General features: G+C 39.7%; 1 protein-coding gene across 2 annotated transcripts in view; it reads right to left on the bottom strand.

The window, feature by feature from the left end:
- ADAMTS9 (ADAM metallopeptidase with thrombospondin type 1 motif 9) overlaps positions 1-27,212 on the bottom strand; it is a 164,393-nt gene that overhangs the window by 107,195 nt on the left and 29,986 nt on the right. For both annotated transcript variants that reach the window (XM_043885648.1, XM_043885649.1), the window contains exons 5-12: positions 26,503-26,586; positions 26,286-26,401; positions 25,274-25,314; positions 25,050-25,155; positions 20,514-20,660; positions 18,979-19,120; positions 14,162-14,269; positions 7,734-7,879 (exon numbers count right to left, since the gene is read on the bottom strand). In XM_043885648.1, the coding sequence (XP_043741583.1) occupies positions 7,734-7,879; positions 14,162-14,269; positions 18,979-19,120; positions 20,514-20,660; positions 25,050-25,155; positions 25,274-25,314; positions 26,286-26,401; positions 26,503-26,586 (890 nt within the window). The remainder of the gene's footprint in view (positions 1-7,733; positions 7,880-14,161; positions 14,270-18,978; positions 19,121-20,513; positions 20,661-25,049; positions 25,156-25,273; positions 25,315-26,285; positions 26,402-26,502; positions 26,587-27,212) is intronic.

Below are 27,212 nucleotides of genomic sequence, written 5' to 3'. Positions count from 1 at the left end.
TATGTAGCTGCTCGAAGGCACCTCTCAAACTGAAAGATTTCTACCTTTTGTCTTTAGAGTAAATCTTTCAGAGTAATTCAGACAACAAGAAGTGGTTTGTTTTTTTTTTTCCCTTTGTTTTCTTTTGTTAAACTAGGACTTGGGAAATGGGAACTCTATCCATGACCATAAAATACAGAATCAAGGGCAGTCTAGCAGAGCTGGTAAAGCTCCAGAGTTGGATCTGGTTCCCCGTCGTGGCCCCAGCCTCACTCTGAGACTAGAGACAACGTTCCAGCCTCCCACAGATTCGGTTTTCCTCTTCTCTAAAATGAGTGCACACAGCAGATGCCTAAAAATGTTAGCAACTATGACGTCATATTTCAGCACAACCCAACCCAATCTGATCCAGTTTGTTTTGAGTACTGCATCCGAGCTATGATGTACGGGTGAGTCAGGTCTCACTGGTATTGCTGAGTGCCTGAGTCTCAGCAAGGGCTTCCTGTGTATGATGCTCTTATAAACATGTTCCCTCCACTGTGCAGAGGGAGGTAAGAGTGTGGGCTTTGCAGTCACAAGCTGGGTAACTGTGTGTGAGCTACCTGGCCTCTGTGAGCTTCGTTCTGCCCAAGTAAACACAGATGATACCGTTCACCTGAAAGGCTTGTTATAAGTGAAGAGTTCAATAAGGAGTATGGTAAGTATTCATTGTCATTTATCATGAAGGCTGTATCTAGGGATGCAAAACAGCACATAATCCAGCAACATCTATGTATGACTATTTCCCCATTAAGCCACGTGGTTTACATCTGCCTTGTGGGCTTGACTAGCCCATACGCACGCGTATCTTGTGCAAGGGAAAGCCAGGTGAGGTACTTTTATACCAAGAGTTCAGAGACGTTCAGGACTTTGCCCAAGGTAACACAGCTAACAAAAGAGCAGAGACCAGACTGAAATTCAAGCTTCCCAGATTCTCCCTCTGTGCTCTTTCTGTTTCATTACCCAGGAGCTACAGCCCCGAGTCCTGTCTTTTTCTTTTTTGGTACCATGTAGAGATACAGTCTTGGTTTCCTGGATACCAAGTTCTTCTCTCAGTACCAAAGCAACCTAGTTTTATGCATAAAATATCACTGATGACACATGAATAACAGAGCAGGCTCACAGAGCTGTAAAATTTGTTTTTCCATTTATAAGGAAGATCCCCTTCAATTTTTTCCTCAAATTGAAACAAACTTCGTGGAATTTTTTTTTTTTTTAATGTTCCAACTAACTACAGTGGGATCCATCAGGTCATTTACCTGTTGCCTGAAAGTAACTCATATTTCTTCCCTTTTGAAAATAATTTATTTTACAGTTGATTTTTCTCTTCCAGTTCTCTTATATAAAAAGTCTTTTCTGACTCTTGAAATTGAACAAGAGCAGCAAACAGTTAACATTTGCAGGTGGCTTCCTGTTTCACATAGTAACACTGTTCACCTTTGCTTGCTCTGACCAGTGCCAAAAGAGCATTTTTAAATTTCTTTTTATAACTGATATTTAAAAAAATAAAGCACACATAGAAAACACTTCATGTATGAGGCAATATTGCTGAAGGTTATATACGGATTCTGGAAACAGAAGGTTTGAACCCCAGCCCTGTTTCTTAACAACGGTGCAATCTTAGGCAAATCACTGAATCCCTCTAAGCTTTAGTTTCCCTATCCATAAAAGGGAGATGATGCTAATATCTACTTCATGGGGCTGAGTGAGGGTTTTTTGGTTAATAGATCTGAAGCACTTGAACATGGCCACCCACACAGTAAATGTTAAGCTATTCGAAGTGTCTGTAACTACAGTCCATGGGCCAAATCCAGCCTACTGTCTGTTTTCATACGGTTAGTGAGCTAAGAATAGTTTTTAACACTCTAAAATAATTTAGAAATAAATAAAAAGAATATTTTGGATCACATAAAAAGTATATGAAATTCAAATTTCCATGTCTATAAATAAAAGTTCTGTTGGGATATAGCTACACCCACATGTTACATATTATCAACGTATGTTTCTCACTAAATCACAAAGTTGTATAGTAGGGACAGACAGCCAACGCTCCCCAAATCTAAGATATTCACTATCTGGCCTTTTACAGAAAACGTTTGCTGACCCCTGAGCTGGTCTAGCATACAAGGCACCATGTCACCTGCCAAGATGTGTCACTGACTGTGCACAGCCGTCCTGGGTAGTAGGTAGTGACACCCTTGTTTCTGAACCTTTGCTTGAACTGGGTTTAGGATGTTAACTAACCTGGCAAGTTCCCACGCCAGCTAAGTGAGACACAGAAACCAGGCAGGCCTTCCTGACCCAAAGCTCGTGACCTGGCCTCCCTCCCACAGCGCCGCCCTTGACACAGGTCTCTTCCCATTTCAAAACTCATTCTATGACTTTGTTTGCTTTTTGTATGAAGGCAAATGGTATTTTATGAATGAGCATAAATTCACCCTTTAAAATATATAGCTTTTAAAAAATATCCTAGACAATAGGATCTCTACCAAATCTGCATGGACTGTGTGATGGGGAGGGCTTTAGACAACTGAATTTCATGGAAAAATTCATGTTTTAATTTAATAATTTAGCTGAGTGGGAGTTTTATTCTCCCATAGGCAAATACTGAAAATTATAGGAAATGTAACTTTAGAAATAGTATTAGTCACATTTTCCAACTATTAAGATACTTTTAAAATATTATTTCTCAAATAGGGATAGAAAGAACTTATGGAAATTGCTAATTACTATGAAAGTAACTGTATTCAGCACAGGCAAGCTGAATCATACATACAAAGAAAACGCACAATGCTGCATGGCCAAAGCTCTGGGAGAATTTTGCAAAGATCATTGTAGGTGTATTCTACCTATAAGGAAAGTTAAACTTTGGTCTGCAAATGGGTTTGAACAAAAACCTCAACACTTATGTTTACTTACAACAAATTAGGGTTAGCACTAGGAAGAAATTTCTAATGATACAACAGGCAGCCTGAGAAGGTAAATGTGTTTTCTGTATCTGGAAGGTTTTAAGAAGGGGTCTAATGACCAATTATGAGGAATGCTGAAAGGCTATTCAAGGGTTAGATGGGATGGACCAAGGGGCCATACTAGCAATCATTAACAACTTTGTCAAATGAATAGTCTGTGGGACTGGATCTCTATACAGTCATTAGTTAATGGCTTTCCCAGAGCAGCCAATTCTCAGTATTTCAAAAGACAGATCTTTTTAGACTTATCATGGGGTTATGTCCTGATTAAACTCATTGTAATTTGAAAATATCTTAAAAGTTGAAAATGCATTTAATACACAACTTACTGAAGAGCCTGCCTTTAATATGCTCAGAATGCTTATGTTAGCCTACAGTTGAGCAAAATCATCAAACATAAAGCTTATTTTATAATAAAGTATTGACTGTCTCATAATGTATTGAATGCTATACTGAAAGTAAACGATAGAATGGTTATCTAGGTACAGAATGGTTAGAAGCATAATAGTTATTTACCCTTATGATCGCATGGCTGACTGGGAGGTACAGTGGATGCTGCTGCCCAGCATTATCTGAGCATCATACTGCATATTAGCAGCCTGACAAAAGATCAAAAATCAAAATCTGAAGCACTTTTTCTCTTCTGCATGTGCTCCTGCTCAATTGCTAAATCATGTCCAACTCTTTGTGACCCGCCAGGCTCCTCTGTCATGGGATTTTCCAGGCAAGAACACTGGAGTGGGTTGCCACTTCCTTCTCCAGGGGTCTTCCAAACTCAGGGATCGAACTCTCATCTCCTGTGTCTCCTGTATTAGCAGGTGGATTCTTTACCACTGAGCCACCTGGGAATCCTAGCGTATTGCTTTTGCACCATTGTAGAGAAACCTTAAGTCTAACCAACATAGACTGGGGACCATCTGTAAATTCATCCAACTCAATACCTCAAAAAAACTTCCAAATGAGGAAGCCAAAAACTTCACAGTCAAATGAGGGACTGATTTTCTTAGATGAAATGTACGTATGTTTATTTTTCTATTTATGGAAGATTTCATAAGCAGTAGCTAGAGTCAAAGCCTAAATGGGAAATACATAGTTTACAATCTTGTCTTTTTCTCAAATCTATGAGCTTTTTCTTTAATTTGACCTACCAATTTAAAAGCAAAACAGAAGCATAAGAAGAAGGAAATACTTTGCCTTTCTTAAAAAAAATCTGCATGATTTTTTAGTTTGATAGACAGTAACAATTCTGTAATCCAGGTTTGTTCTAGTCACCGGGAACCTCAGAGCCAAATTTAAAGGACAAAATAAGTATATGGCCCAATGGCCTGGTAATGCATCTTTTATATCTAAAGCTTTTTCTTGTTTTGGGACCCCAAATTCTGTTTTTGGTGGTTCTGATTTTAAATTTCATCCTATGACATGTTTCTTATAGATCAGGTGACCATGTACTTGTTTAATTCAGGACATTTTGAGAATTGAAAGGAGAACTATCGATAACTTCTCCAGGATAACAGATGTAAATTGGAACCATCCTTACAAACCAAAACATACGCTTATCTTATATGTAGGACATAAATAAGAAATGGTATAAAAAAGTAAAGCATTTAAAGACAAAACATTAGGGCTCCACTGTCATGATGGTGTACCAACTGGGACCAAAAACATTTTGGGGATATAAAATTAGAGAGGATATGCTTTCCAAAGTTTGTTATTCGAGTATAGCATAATCCCATGCACATGACAAGGCTGCTTCCCTTTTTTAGCTTATCTATATTTAAAGAAAAAATACAGAGCTTAAAGTATCCAGATACTAAATAAATATATTATTGAATACAGTGAAAACAAAAGAACAATCCAGTGTTCTTGATAGAGGCCTACCACGGATTCTAAAAATGGAGCTCGTTATTATATTCTAAGGGCTTCTGAAACTGAGAAAAGCATTTTGCCAGCCAACGTGGGAGCCAGAGGTTTCGTTCTTTCAAACTTCTTGAGAATCAGGACAGCAATCACTGGCACATTCTACATAATGAACCATCTGCTCTGCTAATTTCTCTGAACAAGCTTTTACACTGATTTGGACCTGTTTTTCTCTTTCCAGTGTCCCTCTCTCTTGTCTAGCTGACTTCCCCAGCGCCATCGTAATCTCAATTACGAGAGGCAGACTCCTTCCTTAGTAGTTCACAGGGACATCCCAAAGTGCACATAACTTGGAGGAGTTTAATGAAATGATGTCAGTGCTGACACTCAACAAGGTGGATTGTATTATTTTAAAACTTCCCATGGCAAACATCCAGGACAAGGACATCTAACTGAAGTCTTTAATGATCGGTTCCTAACTTCTAAAGGCGAGTATCTCTGCTTTGCTTTGAAGCTCAAGATCTTTTCCTGCTGAGATCTTTACACTGGGTGCTTTTCTTTGTCTGGCCCATTCCAGTTATGGTATAATTTATCTCTTTCCACACTACTTTTAGAATTGCTCTAACACTATTAAAACAAAACAAACACACACAAAAACAAAAAACCCACTTCTTTTGAATGGAATATTCTTGAGTCAAAATGTTAAAAGTACCTACTATTTGCAATATCCACACCCCCATGATAATAATAGCTTATTATGATAATAACAGGGCTTCCGTGGTGGCTCAGTGGTAAAGGATCCGCCTGCCAAAGCAGGAGATGCAGGTTCAATTCCTGGGTCAGGAAGATCACCTGGAGAAGGTAATGGCAACCCACTCCAGTATTCTTGCCTGGAAAATCCTCATGGACAGAGGAGCCTGGTGGGCTACAGTCCATGGGGTTGCAAAGGAGTCAGAAATGACTCAGTGTCTAAATAACAACAGCAACAACATAATAGGAACAATTTGGTTCAATGTAGCCAAATGTTTTCAGTTTTAAAAAAATTCATCATATTTGCTGCTAGCTTAAAGTGTTCTGTTTTAAAACTTCAACAATATAAGCAGCTTAGATTATGTAACCAATCGATTTTAACAAGCAAGTTGTGGAACAATATATATATAGGATGACCCATACTTTGTTATGTGATACTTATTTCATGCAATACATATTAGATCTATAATCTCTTTTGAAAGTCTGGAATAATGCACAAATTATTTTTTAGTGGTTATTTCTTGTGGGGAGTAGGAATAATAATGACAGTAAGTTTTTATATCATATGCTTTTATATCTGAATTTTTTGAAAACACCTATTATATTTACATTATTTTTTTTAACTTTTAATTTTGCATTGAGGTATCACTGATTAACAATATTGTGACAGTTTCAGGTGAAGAGCAGAGGGACTCAGCCATACATATACGTATGTCCATCCTCTACATTATTGTTTTAAAAACTAATACTAAACAATAGACTTTATGGGAAAATCTAATGTGTATTAGTTTATATACATAGCTACAGGGTTAGTTTTACAGATCAGAGTCTATATCTTATAGCTTTTTACTTGTTCTTAAACATTTATATTATATGGATATGAAATAATCTTGGACTGTGAACAAAGATAAATTAAAATAAATTAATCACCATCTGTGATTTGAACTATACAGAGTGTTTATGTGACCAGGGCTTGCAACCACAGGCTAAAGCTATATTCTTTTTTGTGTAACAATTCAGATTTTCAGTATTAAAAAATGGCACCTTTGTCAACAGGAGGCCCTTTTCCTGCTCAGGGAGAATCAGCTGGCCTGAGTAGCCATTACTATTTCAGGACTTCAGGGTTATAGACTCTGCAGTAAAACCTGGCCTACTGCACTAGCCCACTTTGCTCCTCAACCTGCTTGCTTCTCTCTCCTATCCAGTCTGTTATCCCTAATATAGGCTGTTAAAAATTAAAGAGTACTGCTGAGTCAAACCGTTTTGCATAATTCCAAAGCAGCTGGTTCTTAAAGATGGCTGTGAGTCTGCATATCTAAAAACTAATCTGGGAAGACCTCTTGGGCTATATAGCTTTGATGACAATAATAGCATGTATAATTTTCTGTTCCTTTAAACTTTATACATCTTAGAACCAGACAAAATATGATATCACTCCTTATAATGAAGATAGCAACTTTTAAAATCTGCTTATAAATAGCCTCTCCCCAAACACATGTCTATCATAATGAGATGCTGGGGGAACATCCTGTGGACTTTATTTGAACATGTAAGTTTCAACAAGGTTTGGCTGGTGGAGACCACTATGGTCACTTGCTGAGAATCATCCTGAAAAGCGGTTGTTGGATGGGACCTCAGGAGTCAGGGAAAAAACAGTTTGATTCAAAAGTAAATCCTGACTTGGGCTTCCAGGTCCCTTGGGGTTCACTAATGCCACCTTGGGGGTCTGTGTGCCCCTTTTAGCATTTCAGTTGCTAAGCAGAATATTAACATTTATCTACAATCTAGATGGAAATGTCCAATTTCTTTGTTTCCTAATGAACATCCACTTGTTCGCTTTATTAACATGCTACCTCAATTCTTGGTGGGGGTTGGGGGGGGGCAGTGAGACATTCCCTAATGTCAAAGCAACACAGAGCATCTACCATTTAACAGATAAAGCTTTTAACATAAAGGGTCACAGGAGGAAAATAACACAGAGGGATAGAGCGTAGATACCATGGGTCTGGGAAGTCCTAGAAGTCCACCCACTTTATAATTTGGAAAGAGCTCTTCACTTGCCTCCATTTAAATGACTTCCTCTAGGAATTCTCCACCCCTGCCGCCCCAGTAGTAAGAGCGATGAGCTCAAGGACTTACTCTGGTCTGTTGCACTCGCGAATGGCTGTTTTGATGCCGCCTCCACATGTTCTTGAGCAGGTTCCAAAGTGACTCCAACTTCCCCAGGATCCATCAGTCACAGGGACCTCCATTTCTTTGGGAACACAAAATCCAAACTTGCAGTGCTGTATTTAATAAGGGGAACAGTGAGGGAGAGCTCGGTGCTTGAGGTATTGCAGGACCCACTGTCCTTTTAAATATACCGTACTATCATTGTTTTCCATGTGCTGGTTTGAAATGTTGCAATTTAATTATCTCTGTGAGTAATGGAAATGGTAGGGACTTTAACCTCTTAGTGATTTTAGGCTGTGTCTTCATTTACAACTGGCTTGAATAAAACTGGCCAATGAGTGGCTGGATCCAGGCTGTCAGGGAAAGTCCAATGGCCAGCCTTGAAGCGCTCAATTAGTCTACTTGGAAAAATGAGGCGTGGAAATGGGCTGTCTACTGGTTATAGACAGGGATGAAATGAGTTATTGGATTTGCATAGTGCATCTCCATTAACAAGGCCTAGAGATGTTGTGAGTCTGGTAAAATATAATGCTTTACGGTTCCTCATGGATTTGAAAACCCCATTTTAATTAAATGGGAGAGGGGGGAACAAAGCTAGTTACATGATTCCTATAAACTCACTCTAGCAGAAGATGAAACTAAAGCAAAAATGGACACATTACAGGGAGCCCTAAACTTTATTACTGTTGGATTACTAATGGTTTCATATTCTTCAGCCTGGAGCAGGAAGAGGGCCTTGATGCTTTAAAGCAAAACAAAGTAAAACTCCCCAGCAGGACAAGGGAGTGGAGAAGCCCATTTCAACCCTCTGCCATTGTTGGGGTGTGAGGCCCTGACAAGAAGCCGAGGTCACTGAGCAATGCACAAAGGAAGAGGGGCAGCAGGAGAGTGACGCCCCGCCGCTTGCTCGCTTGCTCAGATCTCTGAAGCGGAGCTGGTGGTGGCCACTGTGATTTATCTGCAGGGAGGACTCAGGTTGGAAGCAGAGTCAGGCGGTGGGGGAGTGCGCGGGGAAAGGGGACAGATAAGAGACTGGTGAAGCCCCAGTCAGCGGCCAGTCCTGGCAAAAGCCTGGCGAACAACTGTTTAAAAGAGCACAGTTAGGCTTTCTCTACTCTTCCCTTATGCTTTTTTCCTTATAATTATCCTCTTGAGTAACTGGGGCCACATTCCTCTCTCTGGGCTGTTTGGCTGAAGCTTAAAAGGTTCAGCATCCAAAGACTCCTGGATAACTCTGTACCCGAGAAATGTGGGCAGAGGCAGCAGTGACCACATCACTCCCCCAAATTATTTTATAGTTGTCTTTACAGCAATCTTGAACATTCCTTGGAATCTATGCACATAAAAATCAGTGAGACACCAGAGGGATCCGGTAGAGAGGGAAGTGGGAGGGGGGATCAGGATGGGGAATATGTGTAAATCCATGGCTGATTCATGTCAATGTATGACAAAACCCACTACAATATTGTAAAGTAATTAGCCTCCAACTAATAAAAATAAAGGAAAAATAAATAAATAAATAAATTAAAAAAAAAATCAGTGAGACAAGTGGGAGGTGACATGGGTAAACCTATGGCTGATTCATGTTGATGTTTGCTAGAAACCAATGAAATACTGTAAAGCAAATATTCCTCAATTAAAAATAAATAATTTAAAAAATCAATGAGAGAGGCAGCCTGGTGTACAGCATCACTATCTAATAATATAACGTGTGCCACACATATAATTTAAGAAATTCTAGCAGCCACATTAAAACAAGTAAAAAGAACACTGAAATTAACTTTAATATCTTTTACTTAGCTCAAAATATCTAAGACATTATTATTTTTCCATATAATCAACATAAAATTGTAACTAAGGTTTTCTTTCCACACTTTTTTCCATGCTAGGTCTTTAACATGTGGTATGTATTCTCATTTTAGCACATTTCAGTTCAGAATGACATTGCAAATGCTCGCTAATCACATGTGGCTAGTGGCTGCCCTATCGGACAGAGCAGATCTTAAGGGGACATAGCTTAGCAGGCAAATGGTCTGGTGGCGTGGGGTGGCCATTCTACAAATTAATTGTGACCTTGGATGAGTCACTGAACTCTAATTCCATAGCTGAAAAATGAGAACCTACTTGCCAAAGTTGTTTGAGTTTAACATGAGACAATGTATGGAAAGCAGCTAATACACTGTTGAGGACAGAGGAGATCCAATTGGAAAAAGGTTTGTGATAATAAGAGCAAATATTTACATTTAATAGCACTTAATAGTTGCCAGGCATTCTTCTAAGTATTATGTATGTATTAACTTACTTAATCCTCATAGCATACTATGAAGTAGGTATTGCTGTTACCCCCATTTTTACAGAAAAGAAAATGGAGCCACAGGGGGGTTGATGTCAAACATCTGTTAAGGAGCTGAGCTGATACTGAAACACAGACAATCTGGCTCCAGAGTGCACACTCTTAACTGTGATACATGCTGTCCTTCTACTGTTAGCAAATGGGAACAATTTTTGATATCTTAAATAGACTGAGATTTAAAAGCAAGACTAATGAGATGGTGAGGTGAGGCTGACACTCTGAGGTGTCTACCCAATATCATTCTGTTCTTCGTCCTTCTTAACAATCTATATTTCCCTGGATTCTTGTATAGGTAGAAATGGTCAAAGAAATGTTAGCAGAATTCACTGGATAAGATTCCTGGGAAGGTCCTTTTGCCTCTTTGCACCTTGTCCTTTGGTTTCATTGTGCCTGGGACTCAGAGTCAATGGCTTGAGCTATAGCAGCCATTTTGTGACCCTGAGGATGATGGCCATTTGAATATGATAGTAGAACAGAAAGCAATTAGGAGCCTGTGTCTCTTATTTTGTACACCTACCATGGCAGCTCCACGACCTGCCTACATCTGACTAGTTTTTGTGTATGTGTGTGTCAGAAAAAAAGCCAATTTTCTTACACTACTATAATTCAGTCTGACCTGAACAAAATTCTTAGTTAATATACAATTGAGGTTACAGCCGATGCCCAAATTCAGCCCTCAAATCTTGATATCAGATACACATTTTATAAATTCTACAAACTAAAGAGAACATTCCTACGGCTAGTCATAGACTCCTATAATGAGAAGTTGTCTGGAAATATATTTTTTCCTCACAACACTTCAGTCTTTAGTCTGCTGACCTCTCTATTCTATAGACTCTACCTCCACACAAGAACAATATTCTTCAAAGTGACCATAATTCTCATTAAGTATTACCATAAACCAGGAAAGAGTAAGGGCATAGGTTAGTTAACAATGGATTAAAATGTCCTTATAGGGTCACTTCTTAAAAGAAAACCTAAATAAAAACTCATCTGCAACTTAAATATTTCTTGCTGATATGACCACTGATGGGGGTTCAAAGGGAAGGGAGAACCTCAGAGGAAGAGGGAAGAACCTGATGTGAAAGAGGCTGGAAATGGGGACTGTTTGGCAAATATGCATCAAGTTAATCTATTTTACCAGGAAACTAAACAAACGATCATTATATACTAGAAAAACCATTACATCATAACAAAGCATTAAGCAACTGGTGGAGCTGGAGCCAAAATATAATCGGCCTTTCCTAAAAGCACCCAGAATCATTTAAATGATATTTTACATAAATGTTTTTCTAAAGAGACTGGAAGAAGGACTTGGAGGTCAATTTTGTCCCAAAGAAGCTTAAAATACAAGAGTTTCAAACCTCAGATTTACAAACAGGGTTAAAATGAAAATGTTAATGGATTTAACAAGAGAATGGAAAAAATAAAGGGACATGAGAGAGCCATTCATCAAAATAACATTGTGTCAGCAGTCCAAGACAGATTACTGCTGAGGGAGCAGGGCAGAGAGAAGAGAAAGAAAAAAAAATTTAACCTAGCAGCAAAGGGAGTTAGAATTTGCTAGAGAAAAGGATAAAGTTTTACTGCCAATTCAGTGAAAACAAAACAGAATAGAGAAACACAGAACATTTGTGCAAACATATTCACCATCTTATTTGTAAAATGAATAAATGTTCTTCTGGGAAATAAACACACCAACAGCCATGTCTTTAATATAAGCTACTAGACTTAGCCACTTTACTAAAACAAACTAAAAATGTACCCATCATGTTCTCTGCATAGCTGCTTCTCTCAAAGTGTTCTGAGTCTGCCCTTTGGAATTCCTTGAAGTCTCTTGCTTTTGCTGAACAAACGCATACAAGGTAAATGTTTTTTTGAAAGATTTCCCCAAACCCCCCATTTATCAGGTATGAGATTATACTATAATCTTCTATCTTCTGCTACTGTTACAAAAACAGAAGATTAGAAAAAGACACAACAGACATCTTCCCAAGTACTACATGGAGCTTGGTAGCTTGTACATGACTATTTTACTAAATACAATTCATTTCATCATATGATTGAGAGTTCTTCTTTGTTAAGGTTTTTCCATCAGTAATATGTATCAGATTTAGACAAGTAGGTGGGTATATCAGATTGACTAAGAACCATGACACAATACAAGTGCTATTTTTGAGCTCAAACAGACTCAATTTAAATGAATAGTTGGCTGGTTTCAACTCAGATCAACTAACTAAGCTGTCAATCATGTCTACTGTCATCTCCCAGCAACTGATAGCAGTTGTATGGGTGACTATGTAGAGAAGGACTCTGAAGCTACATCTTCACTGAGGAAGAACGAGTGAATTCTGATGGCTGACGTGGAAACCTGGGAACCGTATTTCTGCTCAAACCTAAGATTCTCTGGCCATCAACACAGTTAAATGTTTTGCAAAAAGTGAAAGGTTCACTCTGACCAAGTAGATATACTTCTAAGTAAGTGAAAGCGGCAGTGCTAAAGTTGATATGCTTATGTCCTTACACAGTTTTGTCAGGCTGCTCTTGGAGAAAGCTGTATTCTCAAATGCTGAGGTCCTAGCCGTAAAGAAGTGAGACCAGAGCTGACAGAGTAACCAAGCTAGGTCAAGTACAAAATCATCTTCATTGTAACTTTATAAAACCACTCTAATAAAATTAAAAAAATTGAAATCACTCTGAGAAATGAGTGGATAAGCTACTAGTTCTCCTGTTTGACCACAGAAACTTCAAGAGCTCAGTGAGCTTGAGTTATGGCCACAGCCTGCAGCTGCAGAGGCTGCAGCCCCTTCAGACACAGAAAGCAAAAAGAAATAGAGAGGGAGGGACAGGGGTGTGTGAGGACTCCACCCTGAGTGAGGCTGAATGACCGTGGGCAAGTCAGACTCTTAAGAGTCCCTTGGACTACAAGGAGATCAAACCTGTCAGTCCTAAAGGAAACCAGTCCTGAATATTGGTGATGGACAGGGAAACCTGGCGTGCTGCAGTCCATGGGGTCGCAAAGAGTTGAACACGATTGAGCGACTGAACTGAACTGAACTGAACTGAAGTCACTTCACCTTTGTGTTCCCTATCTATAAAATCAGGGATGGGATAGGTAAGTTCCTCATCTCTGAGGACCACATGTTTCCATGAAAACACTGGGAGCTACTGATTCCTAAAGTGGAAAAAGAGAAAATCAGATGAGAACAAAATAATAAACGTAAGTAAAGTGGACGATGAGAGAAGTGAGGAGAAAGGAAAAAACTTAAGGATGACATGAGACTCAGATATAGTACAGGGATTGCATCACAGGTAAGTGACAGAATACCATTTTCTTTACGAATTTAAAAATCAGGTTCACATCTAAAACTTTTGCTAAGTAAATCCTTAACATATTACCCCCCTTTTTTTTCCTTAAAAAATAGACACCAGGTGCAAAATGTTACAATAATAATACTTGTAGTTGCTGGGACATTGTTATCATTAGGCTATACAAGAAGCAGATTTTGTTTGTTTACTAACAAATAAATGGGAACTATTATAACCAACTCAGAATTTGGATTTGCAAATAACCCAGGTGATATCACAGCTCCATTAAGTGATCAACACTGGCTGGGAAAAGCCTAATATCCAAGTAGTGAACACAGTAAGTCTTTCTGTATTTTCTTGATTTTAAGATATTCCACCAACTTAATAACAGCCTTTTCCACTGCCACTCTAAGAGAGAGAGAGAAAAGATATGCTACCCTCACATTAAAAGTTCCCATAAATTGAAAAGCACATTGGAATTTAAAAAACATTAAGAATCAGAAAAATATGTCTAAGGAATTGAAGAAATAATGATAGCTATGTCCTTCATGCCAGTATTAGGCTGTAAGGTAAGTCTGCACAATTTTCAAGAGCAAAGTTGAACCTCCTACACCTCAAAAAAGTATTATGCATGCTGAAACACACTGCATTAACTTACGTTCTCAACAGTGGTGACTAAGCCTACAGCCCACATCTTGCCCAAGACAGGAGGACAGATTGGGGTGTTACTTGCCTTTCCAGGCTCTTCACACTCGGTTCCATCAGCCCAGGGCGTGTGCTGAGTCCGGCAGCCTTTGTGCGCCCCATCCACGTTGTTGCACCAGAGCCGTCTGCACTGCATCTGCGCAATTCAGTTGAAGACAATTCAGTGACAGTGTGATGGTGACAGTGTGATGGTGACAGTGTGACGGTGACAGTGTGATGCAGTGACAGTGTGATGCAGTTGACAGTGTGATGGTGACAGTGTGATGGTGACAGTGTGATGGTGACAGTGTGACGGTGACAGTGTGACGGTGACAGTGTGATGGTGACAGTGTGACGGTGACAGTGCGACGGTGACAGTGTGATGCAGTGACAGTGTGATGGTGACAGTGTGATGGTGACAGTGTGATGCGGTGACAGTGTGACGGTGACAGTGTGACGGTGACAGTGTGATGCAGTGACAGTGTGATGCAGTGACAGTGTGATGGTGACAGTGTGATGGTGACAGTGTGATGCAGTGACAGTGTGATGGTGACAGTGTGACGGTGACAGTGTGATGCAGTGACAGTGTGATGCAGTTGACAGTGTGATGGTGACAGTGTGATGGTGACAGTGTGATGCGGTGACAGTGTGATGGTGACAGTGTGATGCAGTGACAGTGTGATGCAGTGACAGTGTGATGGTGACAGTGTGACGGTGACAGTGTGATGGTGTGACAGTGTGATGGTGACAGTGTGATGGTGACAGTGTGATGGTGACAGTGTGATGCAGTGACAGTGTGATGGTGACAGTGTGACGGTGACAGTGTGACGGTGACAGTGTGATGCAGTGACAGTGTGATGCAGTGACAGTGTGATGGTGACAGTGTGATGCAGTGACAGTGTGATGCAGTGACAGTGTGATGGTGACAGTGTGATGCAGTGACAGTGTGATGCAGTGACAGTGTGATGGTGACAGTGTGATGCAGTGACAGTGTGATGCAGTGACAGTGTGACGGTGACAGTGTGATGCAGTGACAGCGTGATGCAGTGACAGTGTGATGGTGACAGTGTGATGGTGACAGTGTGATGCAGTGACAGTGTGACGGTGACAGTGTGACGGTGACAGTGTGACGGTGACAGTGTGATGCAGTGACAGTGTGATGCAGTGACAGTGTGATGCAGTGACAGTGTGATGGTGACAGTGTGATGGTGACAGTGTGATGCAGTGACAGTGTGATGGTGACAGTGTGATGCAGTGACAGTGTGACGGTGACAGTGTGACGGTGACAGTGTGATGCAGTGACAGCGTGATGCAGTGACAGTGTGATGGTGACAGTGTGATGGTGACAGTGTGATGCAGTGACAGTGTGACGGTGACAGTGTGATGCAGTGACAGTGTGATGGTGACAGTGTGATGGTGACAGTGTGATGGTGACAGTGTGATGCAGTGACAGCGTGATGCAGTGACAGCGTGATGCTGACAGTGTGATGGTGACAGTGTGATGCAGTGACAGTGTGACGCAGTGACAGTGTGACGGTGACAGTGTGACGGTGACAGTGTGATGCAGTGACAGTGTGATGGTGACAGTGTGATGGTGACAGTGTGATGCAGTGACAGTGTGATGGTGACAGTGTGATGGTGACAGTGTGATGCAGTGACAGTGTGATGCAGTGACAGTGTGATGGTGACAGTGTGATGGTGACAGTGTGATGGTGACAGTGTGATGCAGTGACAGTGTGATGGTGACAGCAGGCCAGGCAGGCTGCTTTCAACAGTCGTTCTGCCAGGGGCGCACAGTATAGGTTAGAAAGGGTTGTTTTTTTTTTTTCTTGGTCTGATAAATGATAAAATATTCCAATGGATACAGAGGGCAGCCCAGGAGACACACTTCTATGTCTGGTAGGGTTTGCAGGGATGTCAAAGGGGAACCACTGTGCAACAGGAACATACAAGATGCCATTTGATCCTGGTAACGTCTCCCCAAATTACAGATGAGGAAACTGAGGCTGGCAGAACATAGTGCAGGTCAGTGTCACAATGCAAGTGTATGATGTGAGTTTAGGTTTGCAATGAGCTATGACTGGAGAGTGGGTTTTGATTTCTGTTGTGATTAGTTTTGGTTTGACTTGATGTTAAAACTAGTATTTTTTCCTACTAAGCCATACATATGGCTCTTTTCTAGAGGTTTCGGGGTTGTCAGAAGAAAAGAAGGGACAAAATATCAGTAATATTTTAGGCATACAAAAAATATGAACAATAACATAATGGATACCCATATGTCCACCTCCCAAATTAAGAAAGAAGACTTCATGGGCCCAGCCTTACACACTCATTCTCAATCCCAATCCCTTCTCTTTCTCCACATAACCACTGTTCTAGTGATACTCATCATCTTACCATTCCCACTGCTTTTACTGTGTGTGTACATGTGCTCAGTCATGTCCGACTCTCTGCGACACCATGGACTGTAGCCTGCCAGGCTTCCCTGTCCGTGGGATTTTCCAGGCAAGAACACTGGAGTAGGCTGCCATTTTCTCCTCTAGGGGATCTCCTGACTGAGGGACCAAACCCGTATTTCCTGCACTGGTAGGTAGATTTTTCACCGCTGAGCCACCTGGGAAGCTTATTGCTTATACTACAAATGTTTAAATATCTACTGATAATGCACAGTACTTTGGCTTTAAACAAATCAATGTTATTCGATACTTCAGAACATACAGATGCATCCTACAATTTGCTATTTGCTTCCTCTATGCACTGTGATTTTTAGAGTTATCCAAGTTGATATATTTAGCTCTATTTCAGGCCATACTATTTTTTTTTTCTTGTAGTATAGCTTGTTTTTATTTATGCCACAAATATTTCAAAGAAATTACAAAATACTCAAATGGAAGGAACACAGAAACCACAATTTCTGGGTGTCTACTCTGTTCACACTGTGTAATCTCAAGGCAAACTACCCATATATACATTTAGCTTCAAGATACATATAAACGTAGCAAATCAGAATGTACTCTCTGCTCTGCCGCAGTGAAGTGAAGCACAACTTTGATGACAGTGAACAAGATACACGCAAAACATGGAAGAGCAAAACTCAACTCCAAAGCAAGGTAGGAAACCAAGGAGTTGGACTTCAAACACACTGCAGAGGCCTAGGGTCTCCTACACACACTGGAGCTCACCAGGTGAGCTTTTCAGGTTGTGGGTTTCCACATGGAAGAATCCCAGTGTTTCACCTGCGGACAAGGGGAGAAAACCAAAATCTAACGAGAAAATGCCTTCAGACTGTTTTCAAGTACAGACTTCAAAGTACTTCACTCTCTTCTTTGGAAACGTGGATGATAGAGAGAGGACAGAAAGAAGGTTTAACTGAACGGTAGGCATCGTGGAGTTGCAAAGAGTCAGATACAATTGAGTGACTGAGCACACACACACAGGCATCATGTCCTACCCAAAGGGAGAAGACGCAGGGCAGGCAGGAGCAGGGCGTCTGTGTAGGACTGGGAACATCAGGAGCACCCGGCAGGAAGGAGCCTGGCTCAGAGGGGAAGAGCCTGCAGTGAGAGCCTGCCCAGGTATCATGTCACTAGCCCCAGGGACACAAGTGTCCTTAGCCAAAAAGATAATTGTTCCCATAATGACGAGAATAAACCATACTCACAATAGAAAAATTCAGAAGGTACTATTTTTTTTTTTTAATAGAAGAAAAAGTTTTAAATGACCCAGTCTTTTCTGAAGCTCTTCTCCCCCTTTTACATTGAGAAAATACTCAGTAATATAATTCTTTATCCTGGTATTTTAATTTAAAACTATAGCTGGAGCATGTTCCCATGTACAGTCACTTTTCAATTTTTGTATAATAATATTCCATTAAATGGAGATGGTGCAGTGGTCAAGAATCCGCCTGTCAGCGCAGGAGACGCAAGAGGCTCGGGTTCAGTCCCTGGGTTGGGAAGATGCCCTGGAGGAGGAAATGTCAGTCCATTCCAGTATTCTTGCCTGAGATATTCATGGACAGAGGAGCCTGGTGGGTTCACAGTCCACAGGGTCACAAAGAGTCGGACGTGACTGGGCAATTGAGCAAAGCACACACATGAGTCTGCTTAACCTTTCTATTCTTGTGCTTGCAGGTCACGCCTAATGTTTGCTATCGTGAATAACAGAGAAATGAATATAATCATGGGTACACTTTACACAAAATATTTTGTTATTTCCATGGAACCACTGTTCACCAGCTATCTCTGAACCTCTCCCAGAAAAACAAACACCCAAAGGAATAGAATGGGGCATCCCATAGAACAGTTCTGCTAAGCCTCTTGTTAACCACTGGATCATATCATTGGTCCAAATGTTCATAACACATACATCAAAGAATCACACACTTGCCAGTTGAGCTACCACCAGAAGTGATTTCAAGCCCCAGGCAGTCATAGGACATGGTATTGATGAGCTAAAACAGGGAAACAGTTTTGTCTCATGAGTTACTGAATCTAGAAGAGTCCCTATAATAAAAGTCTTCTGGACAAGCTGGTGGGAAGAAAAGGAGACACAGAGAGAAAAAGGCTGAGCTCTGTCATTACCAGCTCTGTTACTTTGTCCCCCCTGAGTCTCACTTACCCACTTATAAAATAAAAACCATAATGGTATCTTCCTTTTGGGCTGAGAATGAACTGACAAAGTGCAGGAAACTTCCAACACTGAGAACTATTACTGTTTATCCCCATCATCATTATTACTATTATCCTTAATAGCTAATGGACCACTCAATGAGTGGTGTATGTTAGCATTAGAATCCAATGGAAAACTATCAATAAAAAAAAGTTCACAATCCAGTTTTGAGGGTAGATAGAGACCCCAGACACTTACCATATACGGGCACACCTGAGAACCTGGTCCAAAAATCAATTCACATTGTTTATTCACGTTGTAGAGGAGGCCTGGCAGTTGATGAGGCAAAGGATAGGGTCTATATTCAGGTTCGTTAAGCAAACATTCGCCGTAACCAGTGCTGTGGGAAGCAGAAAAATACAGGTGGTAAGGGCAGTGGATAAGATGTGACTGTCAAAGTCTCCAAAAGACCGTGAATGTCATTCTGTCATTTTAATGGTAGCAGAGGTTGTTCTTTTGTGGTTTTGTTTTTGTTCTATTCTTTTCATCCAAATTTGAGTCCAGAAGCTGAAGTTCTACTTTTTGGTGTATACTTGTTTGTGGAACACAAACCACACATACAACACACATGTATGAATGCACGCTCAGTCACTTCAGTTGTGTCCGATTCTGTGACCCCATGGATTGTAGTTCCCCAGGCTCGTCAGTCCATGAGACTCTCCAGGCAAAATAGTGGAGTAAGTTGCCATTTCCTTCTCCACGTATACAACCAGGGGGAAATGTATACCTGCTTCAGCCTTTATCACATTTCAGGGCAATTACTCTGAAATGTTTATTTTTTGTCATCTTTTCCAATAGAGTATAAGCTTCTTAGGGGTAAAAAGCTTGTTTTGGGTGAAAAAAGTTTGTTTTTCACCCAAATATGGGATCCTGTCCATAGCAATCAGTGTTTAGTAAATATTTGCTGATTGAATGGGTAAGTGAATCAATGACTACAGTCAGAAACACTTTAGATCATCCGGTTAAAAAAAAAAAAAAACAAAACCCCAGCAACCTGCCAGTTCTTCCATGTTTCTGCAAACACATCTTCTGGAAAATTCACACCTGGTGAGTTCTGATTAACAAGCCCCCTCTTCCCTGTGGTTGGGGAAATATACACCCAGTGACCTTGGGATAATCACTTAACCTTCTGTACATCTGGGAGAGAAGAGCAATAAATCTATGACACAAGAATATTGTATAAAGTAATTGGATCCTTGAGCATCCTGGTGGGAAACTTTAAAAAAAAGCAAAAAAGAAGGAGAAAGAGGGAAGGAGATAAAGAGAGACAGAGAGAGGATGTTTTTAATTCAACAACATGGAGGTCTGTGCAATTTTCATGCATCCTGTAATGTTCTTTGGGGATGTCTCACTTCCCTATCTCTTTCCAACCCCAAATTACTAACTCAGAAGCACATAAATATTTGCCTTCCTTCATCATGTTATCACATTCATGGTCTCTTCCCCAAGACCTGAACAGATTTTATAGCTTTACCAAGAATGAAGCAACATTTACATATTCTCTTTAAGATCTCAACATTTTCTTCAGCTCAGTCTGCAATCTTCTGGGTGCTGGCGAGGACATGAACTACACAGATGTCAGAGAGTATTTTTCTTTTCCCTCCTCCCAGGAATGTCAACAAAAATAACAACTCAAAAGGAATGCTTGACTCTACGTTTTCTTTCCCACAATGAGTTCACTGCATGTAGGCCAGATACTAGCATGAAGGCTGTACTCAAAGTTCGAGTCTTACTCTAAAAATTCAGTGATATATTTTCGACTGCACTTTGACCACATCCAGGGGTTGGTGTTGAAGTTCAATGTTGGGGCCATGACGTGCTGGGGGCTCTTGATTCCTTCTTCTTTGCACTTATTGTTGTCATCATGAGGCATGTTGAACCTAAGGCCAAGAAGACAATGATTAAAAAAAGTCAATAAATAATAAGGGACTGAGCTGTTATAATTGCTCTGAGAACACAGCTAAGAGAAAAAATTTAACAGACTACTGCATTATGGATAAGAATCTGAATCCTGGTGAGCAGAACAAAACTTACTAGAGGATTAAAGGTAGAGAGTAGAATAAAACATACTTCTGACTCAACTGAATGTAAAGTAACTTTAAAATGTAAAAAAAAAAAAAAGAAAGAAAAAGATGTGAACTGGGCCATTACTTGGCTTAGTTGTATTTTGTGGAATTGCAGAGGCTCTGCACGTGCTGTAGCTGGTGCTAGAATACAGGAGTTGGAATTCCTAACAAGCTGTTAAAGGCCAATTTATAGAGTCAAGAATTTGGCAGGTTATGATAACACTGTTCACATAAAGAGTCAGTCAAGTGTCAAAACCTGAAGCCAAAAGCTTTCTAATGAGAGGCTCACGGTGGGTCTTGGCATCTCCTCCTTTTTGGGTCAGGCTGACAGATGCTAAAACCATGTAAGTATACCGTTATAGAGCTATACAAAGTTCGTGCACAATAAAACCCATTAAGGAAAGCTGCAAGCACAGAAACCAGAGGCGTGCCAATTCAGTTGGCTTAACTTAGAGGTGGCAAATAGTTTCAAGCTTCACGCCAATGACAACTGATTGGTACTGGCTTCCTGAAAATCTGGGCACAAAAGAATTCTTAAACTAATCCAGGTTCCACCCCAAAAAACGGTTATGATGGAGTGCCAACGTCCTCTTGGGTCTGGGAGGGAACTCAGCAGCAGCATTAACACATATTTGCCATTCTTGGCTTAGAGAAAGGAAGTGGGAAAAAAAATGACAGGAAGCATGTCTCAATCCAGAAACATCAGTTGTATGACCCACATGCCTTTCTCAGTAAGATAATTATCCACTGGGCAACAACCCCACAAGGGCTCTCCTCTTCGGATGACTATTCCTAATCACAAAACCGATGGATCTGACTAACTTGGCATTTAGGGAGAAATTCCCCTTACTAGTTCATCTTTAGATATGAAAACAAGAAAGTCAGACAGAAGTAAACTGACTTGCTTTATATAAAAATTAAAGCTGGAATAAAAGTCTGTGAGGTCCATCCCAGTAATTTCTCATATTTTATTTCCTTTTTCTTTTAAAACCTTAGGCCCCTCAATAACTGCCAGATGGGAAAACTCCAACTCTTCTGGTTGGACTCAATAGTAATAGATGCTTAAGAGTCTATTTTCTTAAAGGAATGACTGCCCAGGATTCTAAAACCCAGACGCAGATTCAGTGTAACACCCCCATCAACAAATCTAACACAAGAAAAGCTTTCAAACCCTGTTTGTTTCTCTCTGGTGCAAAGGAGCTCATGTTTATTCCCCACGCCACCATGACTTGATAAAATCCAGTTTATTTCATCATGTAAACAGAAAACTTTTTTTTTTTTTCATTCAAGTGTCAAGCACGTTTGTTCATAGCAGGGGTTGTATAACAACCATTCATCGAGCACTTACTAAAAAATAATTACCAAGACTTTTTAAGCATTCACAATGCACTAGTCAGTGTGTTAAATGCATTTGATGTTTATTTAACTTAACTACTTATTTGACCCAATGAATAGTGTGCTATTACTATTCACATTTTACAGAAGAGGAAATTGGGAAGTAGGAGGTTTAACTATTTGATCAAGGTCACATGATTATTAAGTGAGCTAGAACTGGAGTTTACTTCAGTCTAATACCTCCTGTTTTGGAATATATATAAACTACATTCTCTCCTATGAGGCAAGATGTGGACAATTTTTCAGGAACACTGTGTAAGGATTTCTGTGTTCAGTAGACACTCAATTACTTCCCCACTTCTTCCTGACTCTTAGATTCTGAGTGTCTATGAAGCTGGTACAAGGAGGCAGGAGCTATTTTTGAAGCATCCAATGATGCTCAACAAATAGAAGGTTGGTTGCTTTTTCCTCTGAGCAGCTCTTGGATTTTATTTTATCAGAAAGTCATGATCATAACAACTTAACATTTAATTTTGAAAAAGTTAATTAGAAAAATTTGTTAGAGAATATGATAGGAAATTAAAAAAAAGATTTCCACTTTTCTTAACAAAAGAACAAAGTTAACTCGAGGAAACAAAGTGCCAAAACAAAAATAATTCATTAACAGGCTAGGAATACACTTTCTGTTTAAGCCACAACTCATGTCATTCACCAATTACTTGATTTCTTACTTCCTGACACTTTTGAGATAAGGTGTATATGTATTGTTTCCATCTTACAGGAAGGGAAATAGCATATATTTTCCTCAAGTCAAAGGGAATGTTGTAACAATTCAGTCCAGATCTTGGCTATCTGGCTACCTGCTGACTTCTACCCTAGAACTGGTGCTCCAACATCATATGCTCTTATGCCATCATTAGCTACCACGATTTGGCTGGCTACTACAATTTGGTTAACTTAATATCTCTAAGTCAAACACACAGACTTAATAATATCTACCTTGTGGGGATTATAAAGATTAAGGGAGATAATATACATGAAAGCTCCTGGAAACATGTCAACAGCATAGTTTTTACAGGGGGAGTTGTCCATTAACTGTGAATTAAGACTTCTATATGGCATAAATATTTTGTTGTTGCTATTTAAAATTCTTATGTTCCTTAAAATGTCAATTTTATAAAATGGCTGTCTAAAAGAGGTTTATAAACTCTTTTGGGAAAAGGAATTAATAGGAAATTAGTTATATTTCTTTACACAGTATATTTTTGTTAGCCCTATTTTGGGAGGAAATGTTAATCTGTTAATCAAATACACCCTTGCCCTTGGAATACATTCTTATCTCTGTAACTCTCCCTGTTCCAGGTTCTGGGGCAGGAATAGTTGTCCCATTGAAACGTCACCCTATTCCTCACTATGAAATCTACATCTTTTATTTAAAGGTCTAAAGTAATTTACTAGGTTTCATGTAAAACAAATAAATGAAAAATCCTCCAGAGATTCTGTTAAAATAAGTATGGGGGAACTGAGTTAAAATCAACACCCGAGCTAAAATCAATACAGGACTTGTCAGAACCTTTACTTCATGGCATTTGGCCTTGGCACTCCAAACATGGCTAGGAAAAAAATTTTAAATCACTGGATTACAACACTCTTATTTCGTCCCATGTACCGTTCTCTTGGAATCAGTGTAAGAGTACCAAACTTTGGGAAATGTTGGTAGAACCAGTAATTTTCAAATCTAGTTCCAAGAAATCCTTGAGTTTCAGGAACGTATTTGAGAAATCAAGGGACAGAGAGACAGTTGACTAGGAAGGACTCTGATCCATCACAAAGGCTTAATTGAAAGTCATGCCTTTTTTATTCTGTAAATATTGAGCACCTGATGATATTTCCTTGAAGAATAAAAGGAGTATGCTCTTCAAATATGCTTGAAAATACATTCATTATATGTGGAATTGGGATAAGAGATTGTGGAACTGGGATTAGAGATTCCTCTACATATGCATATTGCATTACACCTACCATAGTACACTGCACATAAAGTGCCTTCAAAAAACATTTGGCAAATGAAAGAGTTTGCTTAATAGATGATGTTATCTCTAAAGTAAACATCTGACATGCAGATCAATACACAGCTATTTTTGAAAATTATTTCAAAAAGGTATAACATAAGTAATTTAATCACTGCAGAAAGAAAAGATGGCAGATAAAAAACTGGAATAATTTTGAGTAAATTTATACTGTTTTGCTCCACATTCTAACAAGGCTTTGTCGCTAAAGAACAAAAATGAAAAGCCAATTCCACAATGACCAAACACTTAATGATCATAAATAAGAAATGGTTTCTTTCTTCTCTGTATCTTTGTTCATTCTTTCCCCTGAAAGAGGGTCACTTCTGTTCTCAGAGGCTAGTATCTGAAGGACAAACTTGTATAACCAGAATCAGGAATGATCTGGGTTTGGGAAAATTGTGCAGGCCACAGCAATGTTGGAGGGCCCTAGTAAAGAAAGATATTATGTCAGATAAATTTTCTGGGCTGATATACTCTCTGCTTCAGTGGAAGGGGTAGAAAGACCCCCTTTCTTCCACTTTGAAGTAGGAAAGGAGCATATTAGACCTTGCCTGGTAAACCTGTTTACCAGCTAAGCCAAAGAGACACATGAGCTAAATGCAGGGTGCACTGCGTTTACTCAGCTTTCTGAAGTCAAAATCATTTCTCCCAACAAGGTTTAAAGCTTTTCAACCCTGCAAACTATGCCTCGAGAAGTGTCTTACACCTTTTAAAGTCCAGTGAATGCTCACTGATGCGAAGGAACAAAAGTTTTAGGTCACTCCAAATTAAATGAAAATATGGAAAAGAAACATACACATGGCCCAGTTCATGGGCTATTGTAAAAGCTGTACTCAATCCGCTATCTTCACTGATAGAGCAGCTTCTGTATGGATCACAAATGGTTCCCAGTTCAGCCAGACCTATTAGAGAGGAAAACAAACAAACAAACAAGGATTTACTTTAAAAAGCATTTGTGGCTTGGAAGAAAAGCATGTCATAAAGTGTTGAAGCCAGAGCGGATACGCACAGTGGACTCACCTAATGTATCACATTTGTCATGAGCTCTGCAGATATCCTGTCTGAAAGCAAAGCAGACTTGCTTTAGGGCCTTGACACCCAACAGTAAACATCAATGCAAGCAAACACTTCAGCCTTTCACTACTTTAGGGATGGGGAGGGATGACAAAAACCTAGTTAACAGAGCCAAGGGTTTGCAACTCAAAAAATTTATGAATCACTCACTTACAGATTAAAAACTACATTGAGCCATCTCCTGTCAACCAGGGTGGCCAAGGGCAAATGAAAACCTTTCCATCCAGGATTTTCCTCATACCTTGAAACAAGTGATTCTACTTTCTGAAAAAACATTCTGAGAAGGCTATAACTGCCTTTCACTTAAGTTTAGTTAAGAATTTGTGGCCATATCAAAGACGGTTGATGGAAGACATGACTAGGCCAGCATACTTCTGTACTGTCTGAGCCACCAGTGAAGCCCAAGGCCAGCACACTTCTTTGTTGCCCTGCATAGCGTTTTAAATATTCTGAACTAGAAGCTACCATTTAAAAACTAGGAGCTTTCACATTTTCAAAAAAAAAAAAAAAATCCTCATTTCTGGCTTCTTACAGAATCACAAAAGCTGGCAAGATTGTATGTATATCCTGCACAGTCTGAATGGCAGCTGCCCCCTCTATAAGGGCGTTTACTTTCAGGACTGTCTAACACACTTATTGCCTACCTTAACCAGCTGTGAGTCTGTCCTCTCCCCCATGCACCCTCAGAGAGCATCTGACAACATCTTGGCAATACTGTGGCTGTCACAGTCAAGAGGAGGGAGAGCTGCCAGTATACAACAGGTAGAGACAAAGGATGCTGCCAGCCATCCTGCAGGGCACAGGGCAGTCCCCACAGCACAAAACTATCTGATCCAAAATGTCAACAGTGCTAAAGTTGAAAAACTCTGGACTAGGGGCTGACTATCAGCAACATACAACCTTATCCCCTCAACTTGACCAGAAACTAAAAGACTGGAAGGATAAGACATCCATATACCTCGTCACAAGAACCGCTGTATCATGCTGGATTCCACCTGGATGGTTCTTTGAATGCTGCCACTGGCAAAAATTTTTTAATGTTGTCTGAGCATTAAAAGATATGGAAGGTCCTTCCTAAATACAGACAAGAATTATGGTTGATCCACTGTAACAACACCAATTAGATATGCCATTTAGGACACAGAGAGAAGAAAAAAGAAATAAAACTTTATTACCTGTTCATTATGAATCACAACTAAATTCACAATAACAATATTAATTAAATTTCCAATACTTGGGTCTTTATAGATAGAGGCTACCTGCAACCAAGATAAATTTTTCAAAGTTAATTGTGAATTCTTTGTAAGCAATAAGCAAATCACTTCTTATGGTCTCCATGGCTTTTTATGTTTGATAAACATGCATTTTGGAGTTCTGAATTTTCATTCAGTCAACAAATATTTCTTAAAAGTCTCTTCGTAAAATGCATAGATGGCAGTTTCAGAGAGTAATAAACGCAAGCAAGTTTAAATTTCAAGGTGTTTTCCAAGGAAACCACACGGCCATGTAACTTAGCAGTTCTCAGTGCCAAAACACTGGATAATAATTTTTGATCAAGTTGAAGCTGGACTGCCATTTATGCAATCTCACATGGACAACAAGCTTGCTAATACTGCTGGTGTACCAAACATTTATATTCTCCATAATCTGGTAACTTTTTTTTTCTCCATTAATACCGTTAATTATGAGAGCTATACCCATTGAATGCTTGCTGTAGCCTAGATCCTTGCTAAAAACAGCATATGCCTTTGTATTTAGTCCCCATAGCAACACTCAAACTAGGTATGTCCATAATCTTTGCTCAGCAAATGAGAAAAATGAGGCTCAGAGAAGTTAAGCAACTTGTCCAAGGCTAAACAGAGAGTGGTAAACAGCAGAGCTGGAA

This window comes from Cervus elaphus, chromosome 24 (assembly GCF_910594005.1).
Source record: "Cervus elaphus chromosome 24, mCerEla1.1, whole genome shotgun sequence".
NCBI classification, from domain to species: domain Eukaryota; kingdom Metazoa; phylum Chordata; class Mammalia; order Artiodactyla; family Cervidae; genus Cervus; species Cervus elaphus.
This window is presented reverse-complemented; position numbering and strand designations above follow the sequence as displayed.